At 38.9% G+C, this 15402-nt stretch overlaps 1 protein-coding gene across 1 annotated transcript in view; it reads right to left on the reverse strand.

The window, feature by feature from the left end:
• The window catches only part of LOC101871866 (amine oxidase [flavin-containing]), a 53762-nt gene that overhangs the window by 11480 nt on the left and 26880 nt on the right, over positions 1–15402 (reverse strand). The window contains exons 4-10 of the mRNA XM_031051422.2: positions 10469–10573; positions 9659–9750; positions 6840–6981; positions 5417–5566; positions 4589–4748; positions 2573–2669; positions 1752–1805 (exon numbers count right to left, since the gene is read on the reverse strand). Coding sequence (XP_030907282.2) covers positions 1752–1805; positions 2573–2669; positions 4589–4748; positions 5417–5566; positions 6840–6981; positions 9659–9750; positions 10469–10573 — 800 coding nt within the window. The remainder of the gene's footprint in view (positions 1–1751; positions 1806–2572; positions 2670–4588; positions 4749–5416; positions 5567–6839; positions 6982–9658; positions 9751–10468; positions 10574–15402) is intronic.

The raw sequence follows: 15402 nt of genomic DNA on the forward strand, positions 1-15402 counted from the left end.
AAACTTACCCTGTCATCAGTGTGATAAAAGGAGAGCCCAACTTGTGCTGATAGGTGAGCACAGCATCTCAGCAAGATGCATCCTCTATAGCATACCACAAGAAGCCTGTCCTCAGAAGAGACCCCTCTTTTGTGAGCACCGTAGTCCCAGTATAAAAAACACAAACTGGTTACACCCTGCATGTATGTTGGTAGAAGGTCCAGGTTCAAGTTATGCCTTCTCCTGGACCCTGATTTACCACTGAAGGAGACTTGTGCTCATGTGCAGGAAAGTAGCTGCAGTGCAGCACACAAGGTTCCTGACTTGATTGGCTGTGGCCAAGACTGCAGGAATCAGAGAGGTACCCCTGCACCAGCGTACCGTCTATCAGATACCAACCCAAGCATATTTTATAACCATTCTTTACCAAAGCAAAGTCTTTCCTAGTCTGAAGTTTATTCCCCCAAAGACAAGAGTTTAAACTCTTTTTGTTTAAAACTTGGCTGTAGGCAGCAGCAGAGTCAGATAATTGTGCTAATACTTTTAATGTCTAGAGAAAAGCAACCTTTCCTTCGTGATGCCTCAAAAACAGGATAGCACTTCATTTCACAGAAAGAGAAGCCATTCTTAAATAGTGCAAATGCTTGGTTACATCTAGTGCATTGACACACAGATTAAGATACCATTTGATGTTTATGATGGTTAAAAATGCTGGGCACACTGAATTTCAGATTACTACACTGTTTTTGTCATTGGTCACCTGCTGGCGGTCTGTCTCAAAACCTGAGTGCTGAGTAAAAGGCTGCCTTGTCCATTCCTGCCAAAATTAAAAATGCTTTGTGGTACCAGGCTGTCATTTGAAAAGACTGGGACATTAACAGCCCCATTTAGGCTCATTATTCACAGGCTGCCAGGGTACCTGCAAAACTAGACTGAGATGACTACATCTTCTCTAGTTAGACTAGTAATTACCATAATAATGTTTACTTGGACATAATATTCCTTGTGGCTTTAAAAACAAATTAATTTTCTCCATGTCCAAATAAGGCTCTCCTCATATACACACTTTCTATTTGTAGCTTTAATTTCATCAGACACTGTGAATCAGTGTGATGGAAAAATCTCATTACTTTGTAAATTCCGTTTCAGTAATAAACCAAAAAGCACTAATGTATGCAGAGATTTGTTTCAAGAAGACAGTAAAAAAGACCTTCATCTGTGTCTGAAGGGCACTTTTTTCCCAAACTAAAGGTGGAGAGATGGAGGTAGCTTTTTGACCCCTTCACAATGCTGAGATCTCATTCACAGCAGCTATAGCAGCCTCAAGGCTGCACTACAATACAGATGTTGAAAGGACCCTCAAGGGTGATCAGAAAAGAAATCAAGCACAGTGGCCAAACATGTCCCTTCTGATAAGCTTTCAAGAGCTCAGCGCACTTGCAGGAAGCCAGAGAGATAACACTGGGGTAGAAAGAGGTTGGCCCTGGACACTTTCCCGTGAGGACAGCGGAGTATCTACATTACTTTCAAATTCAGCAGCTTTGAACCATTCTTTTGCTAGAGTCACATAAACAGAGAACCTCTGCTGAAAAGTGAGAACCAGAACTTAACCCAAAACCAGCTAAGGTAACTTCTCGCTTAGTGGTATGTCTGCCTACTGTCACAAGGTTACAGACAACTTCCTTCAAATCGGGGCATTTTATTCCTGCTCTGGTCATTTATAACAACATTCTGACTCACAGTCCACAAAGATCTCCAGCGTTTGTACCTACCTTTCTTCTTTTGTGAGACCTGTCAGTCTTCTACACTTCCGAGCAAGGATGAAGCTATAGGAAGACCACAAACAATTTATTTCCATTATGTTACGTTTCCTGAACTATTTAAAATGCCGATACCTTATGATGGGATGGTGTCATTCATAGTATTAGCTTTAGGGACTTTTTGCAGAGAGGGGAAATGGGTATTTTGGATAATGTTATATTTCTGCCTGCTGCTTGTAGGACTCAGTGTGGAAAGAACCATCTGAGATTCAGGTTAGAATATCTGTATGAGCTGTTTCCCAGTAACCTTAATTTTATACAGCAGTGGGGCAGGCATATAGCAACAACAGGTAAAGCGTCTGGCTGTTAGAAAACATAAAACAAAACAAAATATAATTCCAGAAAACAAACTTTCATCTAAAGAACTGGAAAATTCAGGGAAGGCAAAATATTTGGAGAAAACTTTATATTTCTGCAATCATAATATTTTTTCCTCATTTCTCTTCTCCAATTTTTTACTTTGCCACATGAAAAGGCAAAACATAACAGTGAGAAAAAGCAGATTTTTTTTCAATTAAATAAGAGAGAACTTTATTTGAAAGAAAAAAGCCATATTCACCACATATTCACCACCCTTGAGAAACTAAACCCTTCAACTATTTTGAAGTATTTCCCTTCAAAAGCAGCAGTTTTCCATTTCAATTGTTGTCTCTAAGACATAATGAAAAAAAAACCAACCAACAACCAACCAAACAACAAACAAACAAAACATAACAAATCAAAAAACCCCACCAAATAAACAGAAAAATCTAGACACTTTCTTTGTCATTTACCCTATTATGGCAGGAAAGCTGCCATCAGGCTTAGTATCATCAAGTGTTAAACCAATTGCAGCATCCTCATCTTCAATGATCATGGTACCACAATAACCTGTTAAGCACAAGGTGGAAAAAGAGGTTAGGATCCATGTATCCAGACACAGGAATGAGCTTTCAAGAAGTTGTGAAATACTCAAAACTGGACTAGAAAAAGCCCTAAATGACCTGCTCTAATTCACTGTGCTTTGAGCAAGGTATGAGACTATATGACATTCAGAGGTTCCTCCTAATCTCTATCATTCTCTGGTTGTAATACAGGGAGATATGAAGATAAAGGAGAACAGAGACAATTTTTATAAAAGTAACATGACTCCTATTAAGTGGCAAAGATTAGCACACATCCCAGATCTAAACCTTGTCTTCTAGAGAGGATCTAGTGCTGGAGTGAGATAGGCACTTTTTCCTCTCTAGAAGAGAAAGTTTAGGTCTGAGATGTTCTGACAATTAACAAATCCTTTTCAATCATCTTTAAAACAGAAAGTCAACAAAGGAATCTCTTATTGTTGAATTGATGATAAAAAATAATTCATTCTGCAACCTGGCTAGCAAAGTAGCTATTGGCTGAATGGTCACACTCAAAGAGTTGTGGTCAATGGTTTAATGTCCAAGCGGAGATCAGTAATGAGTAACGTTTCTCAGGGGTCAGTACTGGGACTAGCTCTGTTTTAACATCTTTGTCAGCCACACAGACAGTGGGACTGAGTACACCTCAGCAAGTTTGCTGATGACATCAAACTGTGTGGTATGGTCAACACTCTGGAGGGAAGGAATGCCATCCAAAGGGACCTTGACAGGCTCCAGAGGTGGACTAGTACAAACCTTTAAGGCAAAGTGCAAAGTCTTGCACCTGGGTCAGGGCAATCCTAAGCACAACTACAGGCCAAGTGGAAAATGGATTGTGAGCAGCCCTGAGGAGAAGGACTTAGGAGTGTTAGCTGATGAGAAGCTCAACATGAGTCAGTGGTGTGCGCCTGCAATGTAATATGGCCAACGACTGGGCTACATTACAAGGAGCATAGCCAAGCAGGTCAAAGGAGGTGATTCTCCCCCTCTACTATGCTCTCGTGAGACCCTATCTGGAATACTGCATTCGGCTCATTCAGACCTCTAACACAACAGGGACGTGGACCTGCTCAAGCAAGTCCAGAGAAGGGACATGAAGATGATCAGAGGACTGCAGCACCTCTCCTATGAAGACAGGCTGAGAGAGTTGGGCTTGTTTAGCCTGGAGATGAGAAGATTCTGGGGAGACCTTAGAGCAGCCTTCCAGTGCCTAAAAGGATCCTACAAGAAATCTGGAGAGGGATTTCTTTATAAGAGCAGGTAGTAATAGGACAAGGGGGAATGGCTTTAAACTGCAAAAAGGTAGGTTTAGACTAGATATTAGGAAGAATTTCTTTACAGTGAGGGTGGTGAGGCACTGGCACAGGTTGCCCAGAGAAGTCGTGGCTGCCCCATCCCTGGAAGCATTCAAGGCCAGACAGGAAGGTGCTTCAAGCAACCTGATCTAGTGGAAGGTGTTCCTGCTCATGGCAGGTGTGAAGACACCTTCAATTAATCTTGCTCAATGCATCCAGACAGTAGAATTTTTGCAGGCTGACAACAGATGGGATAAAACCTCTTTCCATTCACACATCACTTGTACTTTTACATTACTGTACAAGTGGGAGAGGCTCATCTCATAACCAGGTGCCACTGAAGAAAAAGGAGAGAACAACAAAGAACAATGAAGGCAATAAGCAACAGGCATGAGTTATTTCTTCATGCCTACCTCCTTTTTATTTTCCCATCCCCCTCTTTTCCCAAACAATCTCTCAAGTTTCTCAAACAGAGGAAGGCAAAAATGGCACAGAAGTCTATGAAGTCTCCTTCTAAGGTCCAGCATCCTGTAAACACAAAATCTACTCCATTACCATTGTACCTTCTTCCCTCTCTCTGTCACTACTACTCCTTTCAATTAAAATGTAATACCCTTCTTCCTCCAGAAAGTTTCCTTATAGTACACGATGCACTTGATGACTGAGCCCATAGGGATTCGGTTGATGAGCTGGTTTCTCATTGGGGGCAAAGGTGGGTTGAAATGAATCTTCAAACCAAGAGCTGGGGGAATGGCACTGATCACATACTTGCCCTGGAAAAGAAATTATATATAAGCCAAATATATTCTCCACTACTTCATTGTAAGTATATTGCTCTAATGAGATTGGCAGACATCTGGGGAGGCTGCAGGGTATATATTCAGAAGCGATGTTGGCATTTAGCATAAGAATTGCAAAACTGAACCCTCACAAAAATCTGCTTGTTCAAAAACAAGCATGATATAGGCATCCATCTGTTTGAATGATGGGTGCTGCTCTTTCCCCAGCACTTAAAAAAAGCACTGTGTTGTAAGAGTCCATTGGTCTCCCTTCCACCTGGACTCCTCTGTTGCAACTTGGAAGCAACACCTGCAATGTCTTTCACAGAAGACATTGTGTTGATAAGCAAGCACAGAGAGTCTATTACTAAACTATGTTTTTGTGTTCACTTTACAATTATCCTTTATTTTGGAAGGTAACTGAACACAAAGAAGGGATGCTAGCATAGGATGAGTTTGAATATACACTTTGATTTTCAGGCATCATTTTAAAGCTTTGTCGTTGCTCTTGCTTTGGGACAATCAGAAAGTGCAACTTTCTGTCACAGTCACATCTCTGCTATGTTCTTGTACAGGATTTTTGAGAAGTCAGAAAAGAAAAGCGAAAGGTTTTCTAGCCATCCCAGCACAAACAGTTACTTAAATGTTACAGATTTCATTACCTCATATAATTCACGATCTAAGGTTTCCACTACAACACTTTCACCCGACTGATCAATACGGATGACTGGCTTCCTCAGCCTCACCCGGCCTCCCAGGCGCTCCATTATTTTCTCACTGATCTGGCTAGTGCCTCCAACAAACTTCCTCTCCTGAAACAGAAAATAATTTGGCAAAGTGGACTCGGCTGAACAGTGCTTGTGAAGTGTATCAATACAAACATTTTGCTTGGTGTTCAAGACAAACCCGTTCTGTTGTTATCAAAACATTTCTGGGAAATCTGGCAGAATTTCATCTGGAAAACTTATCAACATCAGTGGATATCTCAGTGAGCTACTCAAATCCTTCCCATATTTGACCACCAGCCATAATTAGTAGTAACCTCATGAGAAAACTCCTTACCATGTGATCTCCAAATGGATATCACAGACCTGTGTGAATCAGCAAGACTACTGAAAAGTGCTTAAGCTTTTAAACCTTTCTCTGAGTTCAGTCTTATCCCTGCAGAGGTCTGTGTATCAGAAGCAGGAATCCCAATCGTCATAATAAATAACAAGGTATAAGAAGTGATGTAGCTCACATCAAAATGTCTCCTGCAGTATATAATCTAACCCAATTTAAATACAAATCACCTCTAAGTTATACAAATACTATTTTATTTGATGTATTTACAGTTAAATTATCTATAATTCTTGCCTATCTATGCATTTTAATGTATTTTATAATGTTTTAATGTATTTGTATTTTATTTATTGATGATTAAACACTTTGCATTTCAAAAAATATAATTTGCCATACAATTAGCAAAATTTGCATTTCTAAGAAGACCATTAATAGCATCTTTACTTTCTTGGAATACAGAAGCAGCACTAATACACTGGATTTCAAAAATTTCAGAGCAATATCATATTTAAGAAGGGGTGTTCACTTCTTCTCAGACTAATTTCAAAATCTTAACAGTTTGAATCCTTGGAAGCTTGCATCTTTAGGAATCCAGCTCTGGGCTACATTTTCAGTATTAATTTGGAGTGCTCTCCACATTCATGCAGCTAGCACTGCCATCTCCATTAAGTGCTTCTGAAGTGGTAAGGCTTGCTTCAGCCTTGTGACAGAAATAAGTAAAACTTTTATTTTTCAACATGGATAATCAAAGTGTGTGTTATAACCAGAGCCCAAAAGGAAGCCAGTGTCAGGAACAGATGTAAGCCTACTGATCCTTGGACCAATGACATTAGCACAGGAACAGCCTTCAACACTAGTTTTGCAAGATCCAGATTAATGTGCTAATTAATAGAACTAGTTATTAGTGTGCTACTGGCTCACAATCATGGATTTCTCAGTTGGCCCTCTGAATTAAAATATTCAAGAAGAAGAATGAAGTTAAATCAGGGCCTGTCATGAGCTGCAGGTGATAGGTAACAGTACCTGTCCTCCATTGGTCGTTGAGAATATCCTTGCTGTCCCTCCACACTGCTTCACATACCACAAAAACCAGAGGGCAGAGACCTCATGGGGCTCAGAAGTAACATCCACGTTCACAAACAGAGTTGCAAAACTCTTGGCAGCACTGCAGCAAAGATAATAAAGTATGTTAATTTAAAAACCCAAGAAGGGTTGCTCTCAAGTACTGTCTTTGGCAACCTCTTCATGAAATCTTATGTTAGTTTATCCTACTAATGCAAAGTTAGATTCTCATTCTAGAGTAAGGACTAAGGGAAGCAATCCCTCCTGCCTCCAATGGACTCTAAAACTACTATGTCTTTCCATTGTTCCTGGGTCACATACAGGATCTGCAGCTCTGTGCACCTGCTCCATTCCTGTCCCTCAAACACAACACTTGTTATAAAAATGTTAGGAATATTGTCTAAGCTAATTATCTAAACTCTTTGGATTAGTCAGCATCCCCTTACTGCCTGCTCCTCTGCTGTGCTCAGGGAGGGTGATGCAGCTGGAACACAACAAGGACAGAAATGTAAATAGAAAGCCATAGTGAAGAAACAGTATATACACATATATGCAAAAATGTTGGCAACAAAAATGGAAGGGATACTTTTGGTTCCTCAACTCAGTATTTTAAACAGTGGTCTGGTAGCCAGTGGTAATGAACATGGATGGGGAAAACTGATCTGTGTCTCAAAAAAAGTCCTCTAGTTGGTGCTTTCATAACACCTTTTCTGAAAATTACTGTATAAACCTGCACAAGATTTTGGGTGCACCAAGACAGGAATTAATTAAGGCTTAGGGAAACATTCATCCTGTTAGAAGTAAATGCTTCCTTTGCCTCAATCTGAGGAGGAGTTCAAAGGGACATGGAGAGGACCAGGAAATACTCAGCTTAACTGCATTGTGATTGACAGGTACTGAGATTCTATAGTTATTTCATATGCAATGCATCAGGCAATCAGTAACTTTCCAAGCCAGTACAGGATCCAATTTCAGTTGCTCCTCTATCTTTTCAGTCTTTGAACTTAGACAAAAAAAGGGAAAAAGTGAAAAGCATAGCTCAAACATACTAAAAAACAGCTGTAGGTCTACATAGAAGAAAGGCATATTCTGTTCTTCCTAAAAATGCAAAGTCCCACTGAAGCATAAGGCCGACTCATTTTCTGAAATACGGGTGCATTCTGGTTTCATTCTTGACAACCAAAAATAATACAGAAAATATTTATCAATTTTTGTCTGTATAAACATACTGTAAAATATGATCACCTTTGAAAGATATTTTGTCTAATAGAAGCATTAGTATATGTATTTATTAAAATTTCATAAGCAGAAGCTGTTAGATGGTAGTTAAATTCTGCTAGTTTCTGCCACCTTCTCCCTCTGCTTTTCAGCATTGCAGTTTCCCATTTTCCCCTGGTGTTCTATGTAGAAGTGGCAGTATGATTTCAACCAAGAGCACTCAGGTATTTTGAGCATGCAACTGTAGCTAAGAGCAAATCTGGTATGGTCTGTTAGATGACAGACAGTAAATAGCAGAATATTACTCTTCTGGATCATTGCCTTCCAGGGCAGGAAGTTTCTATGGCATGTTACCTAAATATTGAACACAGTGGGCAAATCAAGCTGAGATGCACATATAAAATCTGAAAAGCATCTTGGAACTGAGGGAGGCTGACAGTTATGCCAATATTCAGGTAAAATGTCAAGTCGTATTCCATCAAAGTTTGAAAAACATATGATTGTAGTCACATGAGCTACTGGATATTGAATGACTACCAATGCACTACAGTTTGCTAACTTTTATAGTTCCTTACCAAATCAGAGAGTCAGATGGCCAGTATAACTGCCAGCAGACATTTCTACTTGGTTTTACTGAATATGAACTGTGATACGAACAAGAAAAGATTTCTATATCCTATCATGCAATTGTCACTCCAAGCAAAACAATCAGAGGTTTAAAAGTTTTTGGATAAGAGCCTTCTGTCCATTAACAATAATCTTGTTGCTCTCTAGAGGCTGGCTGAAGCCATGGAAAAATGCCCCTGTCAATGACAGTGTCAGCTTGAGTGGGTACTAGCAGCCTTCTGCACCAAGCTCATGAAAGCTTGGGGCAGCCTTGTGTTGGGTGCTTAGCAATAGTGAACAGGTGGCTGCAAGAATCAACTTGCCCCACAGCAAGGCAGAATCAATGGATTTATTTTTAATTTGGTGCAAAGAAAACCTATCAAAATGTTGTTGAGTGGCAACTAAAGAAAAATTGCTTTGATGTATACTTAAAAACAGGAAGCATTTTAGTTTCCCTGGCTGGTATATAGTAAGGCAGTTAAACAATAGAATGATGTGTGTTAGAGTGATTTAGTGCTATTTCAAGACAAGTGTTATTTTTTATAGCACTTTGATAAGATCAAGTGGTCCAGCACAAAATAAACATGTGCTGCTCCATTAAAAGTTTGATTCAAAACCTACTGTAGCCAGGGCATTTTTTCTCTTAAAGGTTAAACACACAGTAAGGAGAGGGAAAGTGCATGTAACAGATGATGTAACTACCCATCTCTTCAGAAGTAACCCTCCCCAAATACATTTTCCTTTTATCTTTATTTTAGTCTAAAAAGTTTTGGAAATATAACAGAATTTACTGTGTGTGCTGACAGGTGGTGTGGTCCTTTATTACAAGATTTTCTCACCTGTTTTCTTTAGAATAGCTGTATTCTAGTGTAATTATATTTGTTTGCAAAGCAGTGATGTTTATTTGGAGCTGTAAGATATATAAATATAAGCTATTATATTTCATAGGTTCTTACTTTGTCCAGCAAATTTTATTTATGAAATCTTGCATAGTCATTTTGTCCCATTCTTCTGCATGTGGAGCCTTCCATGGGGCTTCACTGGGAATCTAAGGAGACATAAATGAAATGAATGAGGGGCATGAGAAAGACAACAAACACAAAAAATCTCATCTTTATGTGGTAATTCATCCTGTAAATTCCTGTTGGTAACACAGCAAACAACAGAGGATGCTTTCAGGTTTTCTGTTGTTCGTTTGCTTAGGACATATATATATTTTTTTTAATTGAAGAATAGAGAATACTTTTAAGAGCTATGACCTTTGCCTAGAAAAGCAAAGTACAGTGCTGGGGAATATCTCCTATCTCTCTCATACACCAAGTAAGAGTAATCTCTTCCCAAGTCCTGTAGCTCAGTCAATGGAAAACATACACTACTGATAACAAACTAAAATGGGGAAGTTGAATTTAAAGGTGGAGAAGGGCATACATTTGAGTTGTACATGCCTCTTTAAATACCGCTTAAGCAATCATCAGGCAAAGTGTTAAAAATCACATGCATAAACCCTAATGTTCATATATTCAGAAATACGAAGGTAAGACAGCATAAGCATGACCTTTAAGAAGAGCTTGCCAAGATGCCACTTATACACATGCACTGAACATCACTGGGTACCAAAATACATGGTGTGATGCTGCACTTGCCAGTACCATGTTTGTTCAAGCTAGAGCAGCTTTGCCTATCTGCATTACAGTCCCATCTTCAGTCTGCCCCTCCTGGAGGCAAAGTTGAGCTGAGAGAGTCAGCTGCAATTCGTCATACCATACCTCCTTCCCCATTTCATCCATGGTCCTCCACAAGTTGTTGTAGTCCAGGTAGGCCAATGGATTCCACATAGGAGGGAATGGACCTTTGAAGGGATAAGACTTACCCTACAAGATGAAAACCAAACAAAAACATCATAAAAACTAAATATAAGCATAATCATGGCTTCTGTGTGTGGGAAGCTGCACCAAATGGTTAAGTGTTAACTGGAAAAAAAAGCACAAATTTAATCAATACATGTAACAGCTTCTGCCAGATTGTACAAGAGGAACTGAAACACAGGAGGTTCCTTCTGAATATCAGGAATCACTTTTTCACTGTGACTGTGACCAAGCACTGGCACAGGTTACCCAGGAGGCTGTGGAGTCTTCATCCTCAGGGATATTCAAAAACAGCCTGAACATGGTCCTGGGACACCTGCTAGCTCTAGGTGGCCCTGCTTGAGCAGGGTGGGTAGACAAGGTGATCTCCAGAAGGTCCTGTCCAGTCTCAAACATTTGATTATCCTGTTATTCTGCATGTGCAACTTAAGTGTAAGAGAAAATTGAATTATCATAGTTAATTGAATTATCATAGAATCCAGTCACTTGTGTGCAGAACTGGTACTGCTTTGTATCTTTAAAGTTTTATACCGGGCATTTCTGGGAAATAAATCTAACACCCTTCAGTGGAATCACTAAATTCTAACAGAAAAAAAGCCAAAAAACCCAAATAAAGAGATGGAACAACACAGTTCAACTGAGATGAAAAATTGTGAGTTTGCTAATGAAAAACAGAAATATGTTACGTTTTTCTTTTTTGTCCTGTTTCTGAAAAACTGCTGTTAATTGTATTTAGTGTTTTGCTTCATTTTTCCCCTTTCAAAATCAGACAAAAGCAGCTGTGACAAGCTTTATTACACACTAAAATAATAGCTCAGAGACCTTCTGGAAAACAATAGTTTTGGTTAACCTAGAAATCTCCAGCCCTACAGAAAATATAGAATTTACTACTAAAAAGTCATACTTCCAATCCAACACCCTGGCCATAAATTCCTGAGAGTGATAATGTGGCCAATACAAATGTCCCATATCTCCACTATTAAACATTCAGAAAGTCTAGCTTAACCAAGAGTGGAAGACAATAGGTAATTTATAGAGATATTTTATTTACATGGAATTTCCTTGGCTGACTATATGGATGGCAGCATAACAGCTTTCAAAATTCAGAAAGAAATGCTCATTAGCATTACATGGTTACTCATTTTTTCACAATCCATTCTGGACTCCATAAAGTAGATAAATAATAAGGCCATATTGTTTGCTACAGCTGATTTTCAGAACTTATGTATTTGAGCGCGGACTGCAACAGCATGAGCATCAATTGGTAGAAGCACTAACTTTTAATAAATATTTGATGCAGTCCCACACCAACTCATCACTAAAAAATATTTGCACTGGCTTCAAAAGAAATATTGCATCAAGATTTAATATTTAGAACCAGGTAACAACACCACTGTGTCCTGTTGAAGAGAACTATACAAAGACACAAAGAAGCCACAGGCTAGCTTTGATTTAGCCTCTTTATTAATAATGTGAAAGAAGGGTCATTATTCAAATCTGCAGATGTTCCCAAGCACCTGAAGAGACAGCAAAAGGGGAACAAAAGCATCTTGAAAGACTTAAAACTTGTTCCAGAAATAACAAAATAAGATATAACCTCGAAAAATGCCGGCTAATAACTTTGAAGAGTCCTAATTCAAATTATATGAAAATACTGCAATCAAGAAAACATCCCTGTAGATGTTCAATGAGTTTGTTTCATCAGAAGCATTTGGTTCCAACATGGACATCTGAGTATTATATGCAGTCTCTTAAACTGAAATTAATTTGAACTGGGGCACACCTTCATACTCTGCTGCCAAAGGGCTATAACAGAAGAGCAAAAGCTCTCAGACTCATTACTTTTCCACCCCAGGTAGTAACATCTGAACCATGTTGGTAATTACCTTTTAGCTTTTTAGGGGCATGTTAAAATTCCACAACTAACTATTATGGCAGAAAGAAGTAAGTTTTACCATGTTTTCTTCTTAACACTGGAGACAGCCTTCACTAGTTTAAACACTGCATAGGTATTCCAAAGACAGAGCATATCAGCTCGCTTTTAAGTACCTAATATTTCCTAGAGTTAGGTTTACGAAACATGCGTACTGCTGTGCTCAAGAAAACCAGGGCAGCATCAGAATGGGTTATTCCAATTACTGATTTTGTTCTAAACTTCCTGCTTCTGCCAGAGGCAATCCTAACTGAGTTATCCCCTCTGAGTTAACTCATGTCCCACGAATTCCCCATGGTGCTTCCTCATGAGTTCACTGCTAAGAGACGCACAAAACATATCTTTGTTTTATTATTCTCCTCTTTCACTGTGTTTGAACTGTTGAAAGGGAAATCTTGGGTATGTCTTTTGTGCAGAAATCTGGGGTGAAAAGCCTCTTAAAGCACAAGAAAAAACTTCAACCTGGAAAAATGGAAAAAATCATCAAAGTTAGGGAGTCTCCTGTGAAAGTTACTTTGAAGAGCTCCTATGACATTACCTAAGGCCTGATCCTTATTTCCTACATAAACAAAACTCCAACAGCTGTCAATCAGAATTTTGTTTGAGAAGAAACTGCAAGACTAGGCTCTACAAAGAAACAAAAATAGCAGCACCAAAGACTACACATAGCTCATAGTTTCCAACAAATTGAAATATTTCAGCTCTACTTCTGATGAATTTGCAGTTTTGCAAACACAACTTTTGTGATATTTAGGCAAATTTGCCTGTTTCTATCACTGAAGAACATGCTGAAGAATAGCATTCTCCTTGCCTCCTGGTGCTGTATCATCTCTAAAGAAAAAACAAAACGCAGATGGAAAATATGCCCTGAAATGCACAAAATATTTCCTTCTCATATACTCAAATCAGAGCAGTATAAAACCAGCTACTATAACCCCACCTTCTGATCATCTAGCATATTTCAACATCAGTACTATAATGCTCAGAAGGATTTCTTAATTTTTTTTTTCTAGGGCTTAGTGGGATTTAATATAGGCATATATTTTTATTAGAAACTATTTCATGATGCCACTTGCAATGTCTCTAAAAGCAGAACACCAGCATCAGCACTTGGAGGTCTACCTGCTGTTTTATGGGTCACTTGATGCTTACAAAATCTGCTGCTGCAGTATGGGCTAAAGCATAATGAAGAAGCTGAAACTATAGGGAGAAAACCCATGTACCCCAGCTGTCTCAGGAATAAACAAACAGCAAAATGAGAAATCCAGTGTTTGTCACAAATACTACAATTCCCAACAGATTTTCTTATCCATCTGCTTCATATCAACTGACATTTGGCTTAGTTACACTTGACTCATGCAATATAACTGGTATAGAAATAAACTATCTGCATATATGGGCTCTGTCTCAGGTCAAATAGATGACATAAGTGGGTTTTTACAGGGAGAAAAAAACCCCACAGCACAGCAACTTAATATTAGTAGCCCCTTGAATATCAACCCCAGCACTTCAGAGAGCACAGGGACTGGATGCCACATACCTCCTCCTGTGATGGTGACAGTAAGTGAATGGCTAGCTCTGCCAGGAAACACCATGAGTATCTCAATGCACAGTGGGATCTCAGGATAAAGTCTGCTTTTACAGGTACAAGACAACTTCATGGTGCCCTAAACATTATGTAGCCAGGTAGCACCTGAGTGGGATGCAATTATGGTGAGCTGAAGCCCCTGGTGCCAATGATCCGTGCATTTTTTAATAGTGTGATATAAACATCCTATAAATATAGTCAGCTTTCATTGGAAGAAACAAGATGGTGTGGTGCATTCCTGCATCACTGAATGAGCACAGATATTCTACCAGCTAAATCGTCCAAACATTGGAGTAACTGATACTAACTTCACCAAGATGTCACTCTGCATATTAATTCAGAGTTACACAGGTTTACAGGCACGTAGTGCCCTCTGCTGATTCACAGCTATGGTACATCGCACACACCTTGTTCTCTCATCTAAAAATCCTAGTATTGTCGTTATTTAAAGCACAGAAATAGTAAGACGCAGAACTGTGAGAAGGAAAACAAGAAACAGAAAAGCATAACTTCAGGTTGTAACTCTGATAACTCTGTACCTGTCTTTGATATTCAGTTTCTCTTCTTTTGTGGAAAACTACCCTTTTGGTTTGGTTTGGGGGGTGGTTTTTTTAATCCATAGCATCTAGCAAAATATGGTTTTGGGACTAAGCCTCCTGTGTAATCACAAGTCTCAATAAAAGATGGCAATTAACTGTACCAAGCCGAGAGAGGTATATAAGCTTGCTTAGAAAACTAACAGTGTTGAGCTTCATTTAAGCTGCCCTCTTTGAGAATCTGTTCAGAAGCTCATACGCTCAGCTGGTTACTCTACTGACAGATATCCTATAGGTAAAAAGATATATAGGTTAGAAAATACAAATGCAGCACAAGAAAAATCTGGATAACTAAAGGTGCCAAGTTACAATATTAAGACACAACAGAATATCCTCCAGATATCTTTCAATATTTGATGTGAGATCATCAGCTGTGAATGCAAGAGTGTTTTGTGAAATTCTGTCAGCAAAAGTAATTCTATTTTAAGTTTAGCAAAGACAGACACATTGGCTTGAAACATACATCCTGAAAAGGAAAGGAACTCATCGGGAATGACTTGTTTCTGTCATATTGTAGAAATAAAGTCTATCTGATCTATCAGCCATGTTATCCCTTGAATATGTGTCTTACCCTCCCCCCTAAAAAAGGAAGAATGAGAAAACCAACAACACTGAAGTGATTTAGAAAGGGAAATTGAGGGTCTGTTCTGAAATTAAAAGGGAATATAACTATTTGTTCTAATCAGCTAAGAAAATAGTTAACTAGATCTTCCTACAA

This window comes from Melopsittacus undulatus, chromosome 2, assembly GCF_012275295.1.
Source record: "Melopsittacus undulatus isolate bMelUnd1 chromosome 2, bMelUnd1.mat.Z, whole genome shotgun sequence".
Taxonomy (NCBI): domain Eukaryota; kingdom Metazoa; phylum Chordata; class Aves; order Psittaciformes; family Psittaculidae; genus Melopsittacus; species Melopsittacus undulatus.